Source organism: Hippocampus bargibanti, linkage group LG01 (assembly GCF_051943395.1).
Source record: "Hippocampus bargibanti isolate YZ-2025 linkage group LG01, ASM5194339v1, whole genome shotgun sequence".
NCBI lineage: Eukaryota > Metazoa > Chordata > Actinopteri > Syngnathiformes > Syngnathidae > Hippocampus > Hippocampus bargibanti.
Genome location: NC_142734.1, coordinates 6,144,495 through 6,165,798, shown reverse-complemented (window position 1 = coordinate 6,165,798; position 21,304 = coordinate 6,144,495). Strand labels below are relative to the sequence as shown.

The 21,304-nt window shown below is 42.2% G+C and overlaps 1 protein-coding gene across 5 annotated transcripts in view; it reads right to left on the bottom strand.

The window, feature by feature from the left end:
* The window catches only part of camta1a (calmodulin binding transcription activator 1a), a 344,861-nt gene that overhangs the window by 47,926 nt on the left and 275,631 nt on the right, over window positions 1-21,304 (bottom strand). For all 5 annotated transcript variants that reach the window (XR_016114467.1, XM_088992319.1, XM_088992311.1 and 2 more), the window contains exon 6: window positions 20,952-21,023. Coding sequence is in view for 4 of the 5 variants with exons in the window: in XM_088992319.1 (XP_088848445.1) it covers window positions 20,952-21,023 (72 nt within the window). In the remaining variant the exon portion in view is untranslated. The remainder of the gene's footprint in view (window positions 1-20,951; window positions 21,024-21,304) is intronic.

Below are 21,304 nucleotides of genomic sequence, written 5' to 3'. Positions count from 1 at the left end.
ACCGATTTTGAGCGTCAACAAAAACTTACTGAGGCTGCAATAGAAAAAAAAACATTCCCCCAAACTTAAATGCACACACACAGACACACCGCATACACGATGACAACAGCATCGCCCCTCCGGACTGTTGAAACTATGCGTCACGTTTCGGTTTGCGACAGACGAGTTGCATTGCCGGGCCCTGCCTACAGCTGCACGGGTGTTGGTCATTGTAATCAGTGCCAGTTAAAAGGACTCCCGACATGACCACTCAGTGTTGGGTCATTGTTTGCTTGTTTGCTCCTGTCACATTTTGCTTGTGTTTGTTTCCAGTGTAGCTCATGTTTTACTCATGGTCTCGTTCATGTTTCGCTCTTGTCCTTGGTCATGTTCTCGCTCATGTTACGGTCACTGCTAGTTTTTAGCGTCAGGCACGGTTATTGTTTGTCAATTTGGATTTTTTGCGTTTGTCATGTCTGAGCTCTGAATGTATCTATTCCCTTTATTTAAACTACAATTCCTCAAGTACATGGCGAGGCAAGGACTGTCGTCACCTTTTGGTTTCTGTTCCTTGGTGAGGCAAAGCAAGGGTTGCTGTCACCTTGATGTTCCTGTTCCCTAAAGAGGCACGGGTTGCCGTCTCCTTCTTGTTACCGTTGCCTGGCGAGGCAAGCCTTTTGGAAAACTGTTGGGACTTCTGGAATCTGTCCCTTGAGGAAGGGTGCTGTCACGTTTCGGTTTTCTACCAATCAGTGGCAGTTAAAAGGACTCCTGGCACACACGGTCGGGTCAAGGTTTGTTTATTTGCTCCTGTCACATTTTGCTTGCGTTTGCCTCCACTGTAGCCCATGTTTTACCGATGCTCTCGTTTATGTTTCGCTGCTGTTCTCGCTCATGTTATGGTCAATGCTGGTTTTTAGCGTCAACCACGCTTATTGTTTGTTACTTTGGATTTTTTGCTTTCGTCATGTCTGAGCTTTGGATTTATTTATTCTCTTTGTTTAAAATACAATTCCTCAAGTACACACTGCTCCTCCCTCCTGCCTGCATTTTTGGGGTCCACCTCCACCAGCTTGCACTCGTGACATTATGTGCTCAGTCAGTAACAGTGAGGAGCTCCATTATTATTACTAGGATGAACATGGTCAACTGAGTCACACAAAACCGTTTACACTCACGCACAAACAGCATGCAAATAGGGTCCACTGTCTGCTCCAGTGTAAATAAAAAAATAAATAAATTCAAATGATGAAATTGTTTCCTAGCAACATGTGGTATGTGATAAGGCCATGAAAAATAAAAAGGTCTTCTGTGGTCTTCGATTGAATGAAAGAGTGAGTATGTGATAAAGAATGCATATTGGAGGAAGATGGAGGGCTTTATGGGCTGAATAAACAAGTATCCAGATATCATGACTAGCTTATGGGAAAATCATGAAGAGCGCAAACCAGCAAGTGAAAAGGAGAGAGAGAAAGAGAGAAAAGACATCACCAAAAATGTGACAAAGTGATGATCAAACGTTGCATTTCCTTCACCTCTCTATAGGGGCAGCATTGACTACCAGTTGATTCACCGAGCAGGTCTGCTCATGATTAAATTCATGGGATCAGCTTGTCAAGTCACAGCTTGGAGAGACATCATTGTCGCAAGAAATCTGCGCCATAGACATGCTTATTGCAAATATGAAGCCAGATTTCAGTTAAAAGGTAATGTTGACTGTCATTTCAACTGAAAATGAATTAGCTGAGTGGGGAAGAGGGTGTCGAAAAATTGCTGCACTTGTGGAAAGACAACTAGCCAAATCTCTGGGGCTTCATTCTTTAAAGTGTTTGGCTCCGCCATGTTCCAGAGCCCCCCATATCATTCAAATAGGACCCATTACAATTTCTGTTTTCAACCATTAACAAGTGTGTGAAATACAAGCAGCAAGTCGGCGTATCCCAGTGCTTGCTTAAGGTACTTCTGTGTTGAAGTGCATGTTTGGTACATGGCTCTGCAAAATTGCAAACTGGCAAAAGAAACAAAAAATGCTATCTCCATCCAGCAGCTGCAACCCAGAGGAGTCCCAAAACAAGCGTGGGTCTGTGACAGAGACGGAAAGAGTGCAGCCTCCTGCTAGAGTAATAGGAAATTAATTGAGACCATCAATATGGTATTAATCATTAAAGCCCAGGTGCTGAGGTTGCACTTTGCTGGCTGTTCTTCTATTGGCAGTGCTCTCACACAGACAAGCACACACACTAAAACAGCAAAAAAGTTGTACGGGCTGCGAAACAAGTGATGAAGAGTCAGAAAATAAGAAAGGTTGCATTTTTTTTGAAACCACTTTTTTTTTACACCCTGGAAAGGTATTCTGTAAGACTTTCGAATCAGAATGTGTCATGTACGTTTGTGGCAATATTAATCAACTCTTGTGGAAGCTGCATTGTGTAATAATGCGTTGTGACCTAATGCGTTGTGAGGCAGAGTGCCACAAGGCCCGGAGTGCTGTTTTAATCAACCAGAAGAGACGCAAACTGCGGCAACTACATTAAGCCGTTAAGCGCACCACGTTTCAAAATTGTTGAAGGTGTCTCACTGAGATCAACACATTCTCTCATGAATAATGCTGCACACAAAGACAAAATCAGACTCACAAGGGCAACTGTGTGTGTGTTGTGTGTGTGTATGTGTGCGCAAAAAGTGCAAGAGGGGAGCAGCTGTGGTTTTACAAGTGACTTTGCTTGACCGTGTGATGCACCCACAACCAAATCCAGGGCGACGCTACGGCACGCCCCCACCACCTGGTGTCTCTGGTTGGGGCGATGGGCAGTCCTGGATTAAGCAGTTCCAGATATGACACATATTAGTTTGGACGGCAAACAAGACTGACAACACTTGGAGTCAGATGAAAAAAAAGGCCAAGTGACTGCGTCTGTATGCGCGGAGGACAGAGTCGTTCTGAGAATCTGATCTGTGTTAATTTTGTTAAGAAAAACTAGACAAACATAGTTTCGGCATGTTACATTAGTCACCAGGACCCACAGCCCCACTCATTCACTGCCAGACGTGCAAAAATGTGTCCACTCCAGCGCCAGGGTTTTTGTCATCGTCACTCAAATTCCAGGACCCACAGAATATTGAGTTTTAGGACTACATAAAAATTCAATGCAGCGTAAGAAATCTTAGACTCTCTTCTTTGATCGGAAAAAAAGTGAATTCCTAAATTATATGGATCTGGAGTTATATGAGCTTGAAATGAGGGCAGCTGTCCAAAATACAATGCAATACATACATATTGGTTTATAAAGCGCTTTGACAACAGCTGAAGCCGGAACAAACATGGAAAAAAGTGAAATGCTGCCCCTTGTGGAAGGGAAAAACATTCCTAGAGAGCTGGCCAGCGCTTTATTGGTAACCCAGCAAGAAAAACCGAAACTCAAACAAATTCGGGAATGGCGCTCTATGTCATATTTTCAATTCCCGAATATGTTTGGGAATGGCAGTGAATGAGTTCACATTGTGTGTAAATATAAGTGAGCGTCCAATAGTTCTCTTTTTTTTTTTGGATGGGGGGGGGGGATAGGTAGGGGCAAGAGAACTTTGTCAACAAGCTATCTCAACCAGGTCGTTGGGGAAAGAAGGGAAAGGAGGCCCCGGATAGCCGGGACTCAGTAAGGTGCAAATGCAACAATGATAACAGGAACTGGTACATAAATATTCATCAGTCGTGTCAGAAGTCGATTGAAAGGGTGTTTGTTGCATTTGTTTCTCTTTTCAACAGCGCATTTTTTTCAAGCTGCTCAGGTGTGTGTCACACTTGGATGATTTGAATGATTTTTGAAGCCTTTTGTTATTTTCTCCTGTGCGCGAACAGCATGGGGTGTTCTTTTGTTGTTACATTCAATCAAAAAATGTTCACACTGACATGATTTTCGGAGGACAGCAACAAAATGTCACCGCTTCCAAGTTACGGTAAAGTGTTGCCATTTTTAGTGCTGATCATTTGAATAATTTCAATGCCGATTCTGTTGTCTGGAAAAAAATGAACATCTAGTATATTGTCACTTTTTTGTGTAACATTTTTCAATTTGTGCTGTGTAAGTCTTCCAGCAAGACCGTCACAAAGGGCAAATTCTCATCTGTGCCACTCTGGAAAGAGAATTAGCACGGGAAGCAACGACACAGAGAAACTAAAGTTGAATCTACGTTTTCATACAGCAGGAATGCATATGTGTGTGTGTGTGTGTGTGTTTTGTGTGTGTGTGTGTGTGTGTGTGTGTATATGTGTGTTTGGTTGTAGTCTTGCGAGGACCACAAAAATTTTATACCATACGTAGTGAGGACATTTTTGACAAGTGAGGACCTTTTGGCCGGTCCTCACAAATTTTTCATGCTAAAGGCTTCTAGAGGGTCTATATATGCATCTGTTAAAGTTTCACTGAGGTCCTCACAAATTCACCCAAAATTATTTTTTGGTGTGTATTTTCATTTCACTTGGATACACACACTTTTTATTCACTGTGTGTGTGTGTGTGGTTAATGAGAGGAAAAAGTTCATACCACAAAAAGTAAAACTATATTTTAACCGAATTCACCACAAGGGTGAGGACTTTGAATGTACCCAGAGTACTCAATCCTGCTGTTATTTCAGTTTCAAGTCCACTTTTTATTTCTTTGTTTTTCAAGAAGTGGAAGTGGGAAATGGGGTGATATTTAGTGTTCAAATGTAACACTAGTTCTCTAAACTTCTCAGCAACGGTGGTCCTCAGTCCTTATCTGGAGTTATCTGGACCTCACAAAACCATGGAAACATGAATGTGTGTGTGCATGTGTGTGTGTCTGTGTGTGTGTGCATGTGTGTGCGCACATCCATTAAAAAATGCTTGCATGTATGCATACAAAGTGGACTGTATTGTCAAACACAATCCTTTGACACATCAGATGCCAGCTTGTAGTGGAAGAAGTGCAAGTCAGACACCAGAAAGGTGCCCCCTCCTCCCACTTCTTGCCCTCTTAGCTATTATCTTATCGACATGTTGTTCAGACGCTTACTCTGATGTGATATTAGTCATATAACACGCTGTGTGATGTTCCTTTTAGAGATCAATAAATTGTCAGAATCTTGCGCATTCATTCATCTTGTCTTAGAAACATATCGAAGTGTCATTAACCAACCGCAAAATAAACTTTCCGGAAAATAAAACTCACATTTTTGCGATATTTACTTTGTATTTACTACTTAGTGTTTTTTTTACTTGGCCAAATTATGTGTCTGCAACTGTGATAAGAGAGCCAGCCCAACATAAACTCTGGCAAATTAGCAGCATCATGCATAAACTTGAATAATGACACTCCCCCCCCCCCATTTCAGGGGTTTCATCCCAATTCTCTAATAGCCTGACTCTTATTTCTTTAACAAACTAATGAATGTGGCGGGCTTGGAATCATACAGACAGCATGAACTTGAAATCTCAAATTGCATCGGAAGAGCAGAATAATTTGTGGGAGAAATAATTACAGGGCAGAAGAGCAGGCATCAATCGTGGAACGTTGACAGTGCCCCTGCTGGAATCTACCTCGCCCACAAGCCAATGCTGCATTAGCTATTGTCTGGGGCCTACAAGCTAATTTGTTTGCATCAATAATACATTCAAAGGATTTATCTCACTTGCAAATGAGCGTGCATTTACTGGTCCAAGAGGCAGGGAAAACAAGCAGGCAGGGAGAGAGGCGGCACCAATGCCCGGAACAGCCGGCTGGGCCTATATGGGACACAGTTCACCACTTGCATGACACCCGGAACTGAGTTGGCATGGAGGGACATCAGGACATTTCCAACTTTTTGGATAGCAGCCAGAGTTAAAGTGAAGCATAACCTAAGCTAAGGTGCAAATGGCCAAATGTTGCAAGGAAAAATACGAATTTCGAAAGAAAAGTGGAGAAAGTTGACAACACCTCATAGCCCATAGCGACAGTGGAATAGCCTGGATATTTTTTGGGTTGAATTTACTCAATTTTGGTTGCACAAATTTAAATCGTAAGGATCCAGATATATTTTTCAAGTCGATGCACAGGCTACCACTAAATTCGTAAAACACAGTCGTGTTGATTTGAATACCACCCCTGGACGTCCCAAGCACAAACAACTATAAAACAACATAACATAGACATTTTAATTGGTTGTCCTTTCAATGAACTGATAGATTTGTAACCTGCCTTCTGACCTCTTCCTATGAAGGAGTTTACCAAGCCCTAAATTAATCCAAGGGCAGATCTCCTACATGAAGATGACGGTTTAACAGGCTGTGTATGTTCACCTCAGATTGACCTTCCATTGTGGGCCTTGTGTTTGGCGGCATGAACCTACTTTTCTGTCTATTTTCTATCATAAAAACTTGACAAAATAAAGAGCAAATTCAACTGAACATTTTTTCTATGGAAATGATGGGGCAAACGGTTTCTCACCCTATGCCGGATGACAAAATGACAAAAGAGGGTGTCTCTGAGACAAACGGGTTGAGACTTCAAGACAACTTGATCTTTGTCTGTAGTCAAACAGGTGACTAGGGGAGCAGGGAAATTGAGGCTCATCAAGTGTGGGTTGGGGAAACAGAGAGAGAGAGAGAGAGAGAGAGAGAGAGAGAGAGAGAGAGAGAGAGAGAGAGAGAGAGAGAGAGAGAGAGAGAGAGAGAGAGAGAGAGAGAGAGAGAGAGAAAGAGAGAGAGAGATGATGCCAGGCCGTGAACATATGCTCGTGCTCCGTGCCAAGCACTATTGGCTGGGGTAAGCCACCCATACTGTACTCTGCACGGCTGCTTCTTTTGCCACTCCAAGCCTCTCTCCAACATCAAAACCGTGGCACTACTTAGTTGAACAAATCTGGAGGGATACATCTGGAAAGAGACCAGGTTGTCCCTGGCAAAGTGCTGCAGACGATTGCAGGCACACATCCATTGATAAGTGGCGTTTTGGAAGTCTCAGCTTCATGATTTAACCCAGGTGTCGGGAACCTTTTTGACGAAGGAAGTTATAAAAGCTAAATATTTGGAAATGTATTTCAGTAAGTCGTAGGGGTGCTGGAGCCTATCCTAGTTGTCTTCTGACAGTAGACGGTGGAGGCCCTGAATTTGTCATTGCAAATTAGACACACTGCAGGACTTGTTCTCAGCACAAAGGCAAATCCTTTGGTCCATGAAACATGAAACAATGTAACATATTGTACTGATTTTTTCTTTTCACCTTTTATCCATCAAAGGATTAGCTTTGCGCTAATGACCCAGCGGGCTGATTCAAAAGTGGGCGTTGAACTTTTTCCACTACAATGGCCAACATAGGCCAATATCGTCCAATCAAAATTGCTCCTCGAGCCAACGACAGCCCTCAACAGGAATTGAGCAGTGAAAAATCGATTGATGAGTGGATTAAAAGAGCGAGACATTTTTGTTCTAGCCAGACGAAATTATCAATTATTATCAATAGAACCGGATATATATATATCGTGAGCCATAGGTTTCTGACCCTTGATCTAACCCATGCCAGTCAGTAATATCAAGTGAGAATTATTCTCTTTGAGCGCTCTGACAATAACTCAAACAACCGATTACTTCAGCGGGCTGCCTGATGTTAATTATTTACGAATGCAGTCATTTAAACTGAATAACAGTGACAGTCCAGAGAGTGTATAACTCAGTTTCCATCCTGGAAATTTTATTAGTGTGGTAGTTGAATTTACAAAAAGCTCTTGCATACTAATGTCTTCATGCTAGAGTTAATATGATTACTTAGCAATGTGATATACACGGTCAGGCAAAATGATCAGACACATTTGTCTGTAAAATAAGAGGCAAATAATGGAAATAAATGTTTTTATAATGTCATTTTTTTCATGTAATGCCATTTTGCTTTGTTTCTTCGTCATGTCATCGTTTTTCATTTCTTGATCTGCCATTAATTGAACTGGAGAGCATCGCAGTTTCATTGATGAAACGTTAAAAAAATAAATCTGTAACGACAACAAAATGAGCATCGCGTTTGCACTTCAATCTTGGTAGACATGATGCCATACCAGCTTGAAACACGATCTTCTTATGGTTTATAGCCTGGATATGAAGCCCTTCACAATCAGGCATGACAATAAAACCACATTTTTGTTTGTTTACTTAGTTTGCCTATTATTCAACTTACAAATGGGTCGGATCATATTTCCTGACCCTATATATCTGAAATAGTTTGTGTCAAAAGACTGAAAATGCTTGAAGTAAAAAAGTCAAAGTCAAAAAGTCAAAGTCAAAGTCAGCTTTATTGTCAAATATGCTAATATGCATGACATACAGCACAGATGAAATTAATGTCCTCTCGGACCCAGCGTGCAAGACATGCAAGGCACTTATAACGTGGCTAAAAAAGACATACAATTGACAACAGACAATACATGTAATTTCTGTATGTAAAGTGAGGTAGTGTCGTATGGAAAGTGAGGCAGTGACGTATGTAAAGTGAAGCTCTGCAAGGCAAATTAATACAATACATATTGATTTATGTGGCGCTTTAACAACAACAGAAGGTGAAACAAAGCGCTTATCATGGACAGCTATCATATACAGGACATAAAGCAGTCACAAAGATAGTAGAAAGCACCAGGGAGTGAAACCACGATGAAGTCGGAATCATGCTTGCTCGAATGCCAGAGTACAAGTGAGTTGAGAGAACACAGATGTTTCTGCATTTACTGCATTTTACTGTTGCGTGAGAGGAAAAGGGTGAGAGAGATCAACGTGGGGTGCGGGTAAACTTATCGAGTAGAATGGGAGATAAAAGTTTTGGGGAGGGTCCGCTAGATGGTGTAACAACATCTCTGACATGGCTCCCGACTGGGAATAAAACCAAGACATTTTAAAAAAAGCTCACAAACGATAAGGGTGTAAACAGCATCGTCTTCTATTGTTCACTAAAACATGATTACAACCACCAAGCCACACAATCCCACAAACGACAGAATAAGCCGAGAGACACAAAACATGTTGACTTTTATTGTACGCGGTCATTTAACAAGCCGCAGTAGAACAGCTGTACTTGGGTGAAGAATTCCACAGAATCATCCCAAGAGGGTTTTATTTAGCTGTGAGTGGTCAAATACAGGAACGAGCTCTCAGAATGACACATTGCAGTACTACTCCAGTGGATACGACAAACACCATCATGACCGTCATGTTCAAATGAATACCGCGTCATATGACGACGGACATGTATGAAAAACACAAACATCACCTGCTTTCTAGCATTGAGCTGTTGTGATTTTCTGATTGAACAAGTGGGCTTGGCGGGGTGTGTAATTATTACTATTAGCCGACAGACAGCCATTATACTTTGCTCAAAATATTCATGTCACCTTGCCTCTCCTCACAAACATTAACGAAGACAGTGTTTACAATCATACGCAAAGACGCCGTCTGGAGTACGTCTATGCCACAGGTGGAACGGGTGTGGCTGGGTGAAGGTAGTTGTGAATATGCCTCATTTCACTTGGTTCTCAAAAATATATAAGCAAGCAAAACCTTACAGGATGACTACCAAATTTTTTTCTTTAAACTCATTCACTGCCAGAAGTGCAAAAATGTGTCCACTGCAGTGCCAGGGTTTTTGTCATTGTCACTTGAATTCCAGGACATATGGAATATTGAGTTTTAGGACTGCATATACATTCAATAAAGCGTTTAGAACCTCTCTTTTCTCATAAACAAAAGTGTTAATTCCTAAATTATATGGGTCTGGAGTTATATGAGCTTGAAATTAGGACGGCTGTCTACTGGGCCACCCAAACCAACTACAAGTACACTTTAAATTGAGGGGTGTTGGTGGGGAGGGGGCTTGCCGAATGACAGCCCATTTGTGATGACTGGTCTGGGGGTCAGTCTGTACCATATGCTCCATCTACTTGCTGTCCTCTTTCTCTGTACATGGCTGCTGGTGCATACTTCGATAGGGATGGGTTGGCAAGGGCATTGAGGAGGGAAAATCGATATGTTATCTCAATGCAAAGCAAAAAAAACAACCAAAATCAGGAGGAGTTTGCAGCCTGTTCCATAATGGAAAGCTTCATCAGACGGTAAATTGTTGTCCTGATGCTTTGAAAAACCTACTGTGAATGTTTAACAGCCAAACAAAAACACAGAGAGAAATGGCACGGTCATGTGAGAGAAAAAAAAAACTGGTATACTCTTCTCTCAGAAGCAAAGCATCCGTGGATCGTTCAGCTCACCTTTCATATATGTGCACAGTATGAAGTGTCGATGTGTATATAGCATATACGGTGTTATTATGAGACTGCTGTCTAAAAATAGCCAGTTAAAAGCAGGGAACAGGAGCCAGGCTATTATTATTGCACACACGCGCGGCTTCGTCCCAGCAAGGAAAAGGACGAGGAGAATGATTTCCCGGTGCAAGCAATTAAAAAACTATTTGTCACCTGCCAAGCTACATATGACGGTGAGGCCCTCGGCAAAGGACCAAAGAGTATGATGGGTCCGCAGACACACATTGCCCTGCGTGCAGTGTGCACAGGAACCACGCAAGCAAAGCCATCACAGGAAGCAGGGATAAGAAGACAGACAGCTGGAGTAAGAAGTAACTTGGCCAGTGGCGGGGGGCAAACTTGTCTAAAAGGCTGATTTATCCAGACAGGTTAATACGAGGCCAGACAGCGCCACAGACGGCACAATGCCATCAGGAAGTCATGTAATATTTAGAATTCTGTCAATGAAAGCCATTCCCGCGCTGTTGGGCTTCTGGCTAAGACTAGACGCTATTCCCAGGTAGCCACTGCCCACCTGGTTGCACCCCCAAGGAAGAAACAAAGAAGAAAAAGAAGAAAAGGAAGATGAAAGTGAATCTGCGCTAATCTCACTCCATCTCTGCCTTTGTCCATCGCCTTCCTTCTCTCCTTGGTACACTTCTGCAGCTTCCTTGCTGCATAGGACCAAAGGGATACAATTAAGAAATTTCAGCGATAGAGTCATTCACAATTCCCAGAAAAAAATCCTGTTTTTAATATATTTGAATCACTCCCCAGCTTTCTCTTCTTCACATTAGGCTATATTTTCTGCTGGAAACATGGGAGTAGCCATATTTTTATAGATGTACTTTTTCTTTCTTTAGTTGAGCTCTTCACTGTTTGAGTGTGAGGAGAATACACCCTTTCAACCTTCGGTGGACTGTATGGTGGTTAGAATAAATAGTCCATGGATAGTCCATGGAGAGCACGGGCTGATTCCTAACTTCCACTCGATCAACAACAACAACAACAAAAAACATTATGGCACTAAATAATGTTTAGGCAAACGTTAGCCTCTGTCTGTATTTCAGATCTCCATCCAAAGTCAAGCACATTCCCTTCAGCTGCTGTAATTCACATGGCGGCTCATTAACGTGTGGCAATTTACTCCAGCTCGTTTTAGGACGATGATATCATCTTCGACTGCTCATCGTATTCCCCCAGAGGCCTGCAGGCTTTTCACATTTACTTTGTCATGCTACACGTCCATAATTTCCATTGCCGAGTCTTTTGAGTTTGTTTTAAGTTTTGAAATGTTCATCGGAGAACATGGAAAAGGAGAGCGAAACCAAGAAACTGAAGCCTATGTGTGTTCAACATGACATCGATCCAGATGCTTTGGAATGGAAGGCTCGACATGCCCTTGTAGTTATTTCTTCACGATCCCGTGCTGAGCAAAAATGATGAAGAAAAAAAACAGCAGCAGTTCATAGCAGATGAAGGATCACTATGAACATCCTGGGGGTTAGGGGGGGGGGGTGGCATTGAGGAGTTCAGTGTGACATAGATTGGAGGGAAGAGCAAAATCGAGAAAATATATGTGATACAGAGTATCGCAAAAACTCAACAGGATGATTGAGATTAAATTCTTTTTGCTCTTCATGAAATACCACGCAGGCAAGCGACCCTTCACTTTCCACATCAACGGAAATTACAAGCTTCATCCTTGCACCACAGAGGAAAGAGAGCAGGTGACACGCTTAGATATCAACAATGTAAACTGACAATTACAGAAATTGCAATTAGACTTGATCTCTTGTAAGTTGAGGAGCGCTTGGCGCTTCCAAGCAAATTGAGATCACCAAACGCAGAGCGGTGAGTGGCAGCTTCTGCCCGAACTCATCGCCGCTGCTCTCTACCGCCTCTTCTGCCGCCGCTGCCTTATCGTTCCCTCCATGACACATCTGTGTGATCGTGCCACGCTGTCAGACCTCATCCACAGCTAATTGGAGCTCAGAGGAGCAATCAGGGCAGGACAAATCGGACAGTTCTGGTCATTAGCTGTGACCAGCGTTGTCTGGGAAGCGGGGCAACGCTCGCGCGCTCCTGTCATCACCACAGAGCCTTCGCCGTGACATGGCCAATCTGTGGTTTGACATGAGAAAGGCCACAGGAATTGGCATATACAGACCAGGTTACGAGCCACTGATCTCCTCTGCTTTGAAACACACACTAAATCAACTCAAACATGGCTGTTCCCAGTTTGTGTGCTACCTTTATAAAATCCTGTCACAGCCTTCTGACCCACGTGCAACATCAAAGAAATGACTCAGTTGGCTCTATTTATTGTCATGGCTCCAAAGTAGTAGACCAGTTTTAATTTAATCCCAGATGTACTTAATCATTTCGGAATTTTTAATTGTGCACAAACAATTAGTCTGTTGAATGACAGGCAACAGGTGAATGCACGGTTGTGTTATGTGAAGGAGCATTGCAAACCTTGTGCCTTTCACTGGATATTATTGGCCGAGTTAGGTGAAAAAAAGATATACTTGGAATGAACGAAAAACGACTTTCAGATAAGATGAAAAGGTTTCTTCAGCCATCATCTGTACTTCTTTGCAGGTGTCGGACGTCTCGCTTCTTATCCAATAGGTGATACCAGAGCAAATGGGGGAATCAAGCCAGTCCAATCAGTAGACCATAATCAGTCAGGACAATAGAAGTAATCAGTGCCGCCTCGGGAAATGATCCTCTGCTACCCCCAACCTTAGGGCAGGAACCTATCATCAAGGTCGGTCAGTTATTTCCTGGCTAATGGTACCCTCTAGTGGACTTGTAGTAAATCACACCACACTTTTTTCAGTCTGGATGAAATCCATGACCCGCCACTGAAATATATGCAGTATTGATTTGGGTCACAAAACATCCCCATCCTTCCATTCAATTAGATTGTCCTATTTTTTATTTATTAGTTAAAACAAATTAGAAAAATATTGTATTTTGCAGGTTTACGCTTGCGGAATGGAATTGTAAGTTTTTTTTCCATGGAACATTACACACGTATTCTTGGAAAAAATAAATTTTTACTTGTTAAATCCCCTTGGCTTACGAACTTTTCGGTTTACGAATGTTAAATTTATGAACATTTTACCTTGTCATACAAACTATTTTTCGGGATACACATGGAGCTGCCACAATGAGTGATGTGTCGTTCGCGAACGAGCCCATTCTTCTAACAACAAAATGGCGGCTGACTGTTTTTGTCCTCTATTCCCCGCTTCCAGTTTTCGGTTAAAGTCACGTGATTGGTCAAGAACGCAGCAGTGAGGGGGGGGGGGGTTGTTTAAACATTAAAGAGACAGGCAGACGACAGTGAGAGAGTTTCAACTTTAATAGTTCAAAAGCAGAGTGTAGACTGCAAGGTTAAAATATCCCATCAATCAGGCCCCACAAACAACCCGCACAAGCCATCTGTACACTCGGTGCAAAAAGCTGTCAACCCAGCTAAACAGAACACAATTGATGAGGAACTAGATAAAATTATCACAAAGAAAGCTCCTACAAGGGATCATTCCTCAAGATGGTGAAAGAAGAAGGTTACGTTCCTCATCAAGTGTTTTATGCTGATGAAAAAGACCACTCCATTTCATCAAGCCATCAACGACCATTACAAAGGTAAATAAAACAACTTTATTATACAGTACAGTTTATTTCTTTAATTATAACACCATAGCACATTTATTATACATAAAATAAGGTATATTTTGTGTAGTTTTAAGGCTTAGAAAATTAGAAAGTAAAAAATTATGTTTTATGGGGACCTGGGAACTGATTGTTCTCATTTTAATGGTTTCCTAAGGGAAATACATTTTTTGGATACACATTTAGTCGCCACCCAGGCCGAGAAGTTTTCAAAGTTGTACGCCCCGGGCCTCCGGGAAGACGTTATTTCAAACACGGCCTTCAGATAAGTTATGTGAATATAAATCAATACCTGATGCACCGCTAACCCTCAATGCAACGGTAACCAGGTTGGGAACTGGTCCTTCACGCATTCCTTAGCTTGCAGAGAAACGGTACTTCTTCAAGCATGGGAATGAAACAAGACAAAATATAGCTTAGCTTGGGGACCAAGAAAGAACACAAACTGTTGTCCTTAATTTGATTTCACAATAGCTACCTGGCTGACACAGCCATTTTGTTTTCTCGACAAAGCGCAATTAAGATCTGTGATCTCTAAATTGTGCAGTGGCAAGCTGAACTCAAGGGTACGCCTTGGTGAGAGCATTTACACGGTGAGAGCTTGCGGTAACAGCCCCATCTGTGATTTAATGTTCTGGGCTACCTGCCGAAATAACAGCAGGAGTGGTAACGTGACATGTAAAATGGCGGCGTCAATAAGAGTTTTGCAAGGTACAAAATATAAACAAGTCGATGGCGATTCCCTCTGAAAGCGGGCCACAAGATTGCAGTGCAATTCGCCTCGCTGGCCGAGCCTTAACCTTTCCGGAAAAGTGAATTATTTAAGAGGCCCGTACCTGTTGTGGGCCTTTGCCTCCCCATCTCGGCTCACGCTGGTTTGACCAGGGAAATGCATGCCTCTCCGGCTGCAATGTGGAAATGGCAAGACGAGTGCAGCGGGGGATTTGTGATAATTGGCTGTGCTGGTGAGCTCAGCGACGACAGTGGAGAAAAGGTCGCAAGCACCGAGGAACAGCTCGTCCCTCGCTCGTTTTTGGAGAAAGGGCTCCAGCGGGGGCTATTAATTAAGCACCCGAGTAACCTTCAATTTGTTTGGAGGTCAGGAGCCACGGTATTGCTGCTCTTGGGCCATAGCGTGTGCAGCAGACCTGAGGAAAAGTCACATCAGGGTGAGGCAAATGTTTGAAAGTCAGATGTGGTCCTTCCATGACAGCACACGACCAGCAGCCGTCGATGAGGTGAATCAAAGGGACAGGACGAGCCAACGTTGCATATTTGGCACAAAAAGGGGTGTCGCTTTCAACGAATACTTTCGACACAGTGAGACCCGTAGATGACAGATGAACAAAGACACACATCCACACGTCACACTGTATGCATACAAGAAACTATGTTGCCACTATGTTCTGTCAGCTTCTTTCAGTGGAGTCCCCCAGTGTGTTTGTCCAGGTCGCATCCATTCCGTCAGTAGCTCATGGTGACTTTCTTGACTCAATTACTGTAATGCACTTTACATTGGAGTCAGCCAATCCTCCTTGAAGGGTCTCCACCTGGTCCAGAATGCCACTGCTCGCCTCTTGACTGGTACTCGAAAGATGGAGCACATACTGTAACTCCTACTCTGGCATCCCTTCACTGACTCCTTATACATTTTAGAGTTATTTTCCAGATCTTATTTGTTTTCAAATCTTTAAATCATCTCGCTCCTCCTTACCTCTCCGAGCTTATCCACCTCTACACACCGTCCCAATTCCTCAGGTCTGTTGACCAGACATTATTAGATGTGCCAAAAACTAAATGGAGGCTCAGAGGGGATGGATAATTTTCCGTTTCTGGTCCCACTCTCTGGAATGACCTTCCACTGAACATATGCCAAGCCCCCTCGCTGCAGAAACCTATCTCAAAACTCACTTGTACGCTTTGGCATTCGACTCAGCATGATTCCGACTTGATCTTGGTTTCACCCCTGGTGCTTTCTACTAATTTTGACTGTTTTATTTCCTGTATATGATACCTGCCCATGTTAAGCGCTTTGTTACAGCTTCAGCTGTTGTTCAAGCGCTATATAAATCAATATGTTTTGTATTGTACGGACTGACCAGCCTCATCAGGTACAAGCATCAATTTGATATAAGGCACATCTGATCTCATTCTCTGTTGAAGTGCATTTCAATCCGAAACAAACAACAGCCTGCCCCGCTCAAGGCAATTATGTTTCTCATGCTCATTTGCCCCAAGGTTGCAGACAGCCGGTCAACACCTTGCCAGGTTTTCTCAGCTCGCAAGCCTCTCAGTGAAATCAACTCAACGAGCCCCAGTACTCATCCATGATTCATCTCTGTGAAATATTCATTATGTAGCCTGGCATCGTTTGGACATAAATGATGTGATTCATCTGCAACTGACAGCCTTTCTCTGTCATCGCACGTCACCTGAGCCGGTCCGGCACTTGTCTTCCGACACTCAGCGCGGCACCAGCTAAACGGAGCTGAAGGAATACACTATGCTTGCATGGATAAAGAATACACATCCCTGTGTTCACGCATGTCAGCAACAGGCCCATAGCTGCCACTATCTTAGTCCTCAATGCACGGGAGAGAAGGAGGCTAAAAACCTTTCTCCGTTCTCTTATCTTAAAATCGACTCAGGTGGATGCATCATTCAGAGTGAAGCAATTATACATCAATCGAGAAGGACAAGAAAGAGGAGAACTTGAGCAGATGTCTAACACCACTTCACTCGAGTCCTCACTTTCAAGCCGTGTCCCGCTTCCTTTCCAAACGGCTGACCTTTGAGTTAATACATAAATGAAACGCTTCAATACTGTCTAATACTGCCGCAATGATCACGGGGACAACGGTGAGGACATTTTTTTTCGACATAACACTGGTTCAAGTGGTTCCCAAGTCATTATTGTCACGGGGAATAATGTCAGAAGAAAAATGGAGCTAGGCTGAATACTGATATTAATAATGTATTCATGAGCGACAGGAGCACAGTGGCCTGAGCTGAGAAAGGTACGAGGGACGAAGCGATAGCTGTGAAGAAACAAGGTCGTCAGCTTTCCTCCTGCCTTGGAAGTGATTTCATTATCTCATCCCTCTCTCCTCTCCAAAGCGGCAAAGGCAGGGGAAGCTATTGACCCCTCTCCGACTCAGAGGCAGACGACAGGACAAATGAAGTTTCCCCTCAGAACCCCTTCGTATTAATATCATAATTATACCCACCTCTGTGCCCTCGCCAGCCAGCGCAAACGCCGCTGCCTCATTTGATGGAGAGGCGCATGCGCAGAATTACATTCGATTAGCTGGAAACAAAAGAGGGCGACATGAGGCGTGCAAATCAATCAGTGTCACCGGCATGGTTCCTTGTGTCGGTGGGTACTTGTGCATGTGTTATCACAATGTACAACTTCAATGCCTTTCCAACTGTCTTTTTCATTGCAGCTGACCTGTCACGTGGTACTTTGCAGAAAAACCACAATTGTATCGATGATACCGCAATTCGGTGTTCCGCGAAGAGAATAATTTTGCTGAAAAATATTCTAGTTCAAATAAAGTGTCTCTCTCTTTGTTTTTTTTTTTTGCTCCATTAAAAAAACTCTTGTGATAACATGCCTTGGTCCACATGAGACCAATTTCCACTCTGCAATGATTTCTTCCTTAATTGCACGAGACTGTGCGCAACTCACAAAGCCAAAATAGGTACTTGACTGATAAAAAGACCACAATTTCATTTCATCAGGTCTTTTAATATATTTTTATGGACACAAAGGGAACAAGATAAGTAATGACATAACATGTGCACTTTTAATTTTGCCATCTATTTGAATGGTTTGTTTAGCAAAATTACAATCAATCATTTATGAACGTTTCTTTTGGATTTCATTTTCATGAGCGTGGAATGCTTACCAATGTACAAAAGAGGTCACTAATGGCCGCAACTACTGAATAAATCGATTCATTGTGCAGGAAGACAGTTAGGTGGCTCAAAGGCACATGTGTCACTTCAATGTCAAATGGTATTTATTGATCATGACCTCTAATAACTGCAGTGATGACAACGAATGTGAGATATAAGTGTGTGACACCATGAGGTGATGAGTGGCGACAGCTTGAGCAAGCTGGGAGGTGAATGAAATGTAAGGAGTGACCGAATATCACCGTTGCAGCCTCAGGCTCATTACACCCAGTCCGCTCAATAAAGAGTGGATAAAAAGGCACATAACTCTACACCTTTAACAAACTTAGGTGATTGTTTCTTTGTCCCACAACACTGGCTTATACACATTGAATCTGCTGACAATGCAGATCAAGTCCGTTATTCCTTTCCATACATACCTATCAACAGTCCGTATTTTGCCGTATTCTGTACGATTTCTGAACATTTTTAGATATGTACGGCATACAAGAACGTTTGTACGGGAAACGCAAAAATGGTTAAATATAATTTTTGAAACATTATATCATTAAATATTAGCATTATTGTTAATTATATACAAATATTGCTACTTTTAAAAAGCAAAGTCAACCACAGAGAAAACAAGTCTGTGCGGAAAGTCTCGAGAAGAAACAAAAGTTACGGTCATGTGGAATTTTATTTTGAAATCAGTTAAATGAAACATTTTACCGTGGTTTTTTTTTCCTGTCGTAATGTCATTCATATTTGTTTAAATAAAGATTATACATCGTAAGAACACAAATTCCAATTCTTTTTTTTGCTGTGTACAAATTCAATTTGTCCACAGCTAAAAAAAAAAAAAAAGCCACAATGCTCTACAACAAAGAACATACTTAATTATTGCTAGAAATATGTTGTAATTTGTTAAAACTATTCATGTTTACATGTGAAATTTTGTTTATATAATTGCATAAGTAAGGAAAAATTGAGCCGTTATTAAGGTCACAGTGTCTCGCAGGTTGACAGGTATGCTCATATGGAACATGTATCTGATTTGTTTTCGTGCCACGCAAATTCAGATTTATTCCCAATCTGACCTGACCTCTTTAGTATGTGGATCGAAAATGTACGGGCGGGGTAGAGTTTGGAAAAAGATGACTGACAATAATTTGTGAATCTGCAAAGTTTTTGGATGAATAAATGTTATCTTTACTTTTGACTTGAATTGAATTTAATTGAAAGATGAAGCCTAGAGTAATGTGGACATCTGTGGTATTTGTAGTCAGTGAGTCGCACAGACGTTTCATTTAATACACATGGCAATGATGTGATTGGATTGGATTGGATTGGATTTGCCTTTATTAGTCTCGCAGTGGAGAAATTTACATTTCACAATGATGATGATGTCGTTGACGTCCCCATTAAATAAAAAAGCGCTGCCTCATATGCCCCTAAATATTTCTACCTCCGCCCGCCTTGCTCTTGAGGTAATATGAAATGATAAAATGAGAGAGACCCTACATGTGTCATGCTCTGCTCTTTTTGTGTTTCAGTTTCTTCTTGAGTCATAGCTATCACGTGTGACAATCATAAGCTTTTATAAATTCTGCTTGGACGACAACCTGGATAATTTGCTCACATTGTTCATGACTCAGGTGCTTTATCATTTAGAGTTTTGTGACTTTGTTCCACAGAGGTTTCATTTATACGTTGTATTCTCATGTAGGTATTGTTAATGTTTACTCGTTTTCATTTCTCAAAATTATTTCTTCTTGTTTTTTATGACAAGCAATTTTCATGTTGCCTTTTGTGTTTTTTTTCACGTTGGTTTGTGTTTCTCTCAAGTTATGACATTTTTTTGGCAGGTGTCACTCAACGTTGTATATTATGGATGTCTTGCATTCACCTTGATGTTGCAATTGCTTTTGTAATCTGAATCAGTACACAAAAACCTACAGTTGCATCCACCTTCACTCACTTCTTTACTCTTTGTCTTGCGTTACATTTCTGCTGCCATCTTAGTTATTTTTAATATTCAAAAAGTTACGCACATCTCACTCCATTCACCCCCTCAGTCCCTGCCCGACTGTGCCGTGTAATGGAATCAATTTTCATCCATGCCGTTCTGTGACTGCGGCCTCTGGATATTTACATTTTTCACTCACTGGTGACCTTTCCAATTTGACGCTTTGGGAGCTCCAGTCACCTTACTGCCCGCCTGTTGACAGACTACTGTCTGCATATCACATATGGACGCAGCTAATGGCACGCAGAGAGTGGCAGAGGCAAGGTTCGTCCATAGATGGGAGAAGGGTGGAGAAAGTACCACAGCAAAGACTTGTCAGTGTAACACACTGTTTGTGAAGGTCAGTCAACATCTGCAAGTTGACTGAAAGACAGGGATGTTTGGTAGATTTTTTTTTTATATAGCCAGCCATGCAAGCTAAACAATTATTGGATGTAAATGTCATTGATTAGCAAATAGTCTTGGTAGTATATAGGATAGGTAGTTATGTCAAGAGCAATGGAGGAAAGAGGAGGGTATTGAGTCGCCTACAAGAATGGCCTCGGAAGTACATTTAAACATATACGTGTGGCCTGGACCAAACTGTCTTAGGAGTCATCAATGACAAGCCCGAGGTCTGAGCACTTCCCTGATTGCTGTTTGTCAATAATTATTGGTGACGGATTCACCACATACTGGGAGAAACAAAAATATAAAAACACTTTTGCCTCGCGTGCGTTGGTGAGGTGATTCATGCTCGAAGGAAAAGTTTAAAACTATTCATCTCAACAATGTATGCAACCAGTGGAAGAGAAAAGATGGACTGAAAAACTTTCGTGACTGTGTATGAAGAGAGTGAAGAACTGGACCACAAAGCCTGCAGCTGTAATGACCGCATGGAACCTCTTTTATCATAATTTATGGACAGAGTTAAATAAGCGTGATGGAGGAGTTATTTGCCCAATGGGAATTATCCCACACTGGATGCTGTCCGCAATGTCATCAAAGAAGAGAAAGACATGCAGTATTGGTCAACTGAGACTGCAGAATCAAGTCACAGATGTCACTCAATCAGGTTCAAAAACGGGAGCGGGAAAGAGGATGTCTTACCTGGAGCAGCCAGTAGCACCTACGGTGGAAGGTGGGGATGATGGACGAGTGGACATAGCAGCCGTAGAGACACTGAAAGAAGGACGGAGAGAAGGCAGTTTCACAAAGACAGGCAGGGGGAAGACCATCGCACCTTACAAACAATCAGAATCAGAAAACCTTTATTTGTCCCACAATGGGGAAATTTGCAAGCAATCGAGTGAGGTCATGTGGAGCTTCTGACTTGATGGTTTTTGAACTAGAGGAAGGAACCAGATGTGGTTAGCGTGAGAACACCTCCCTACTCTGACCACGGCACCTTCCTTCTCTCCAATCCAGTCGTATCTTGCCCCACTTGGAGAAAGCCTCTGACA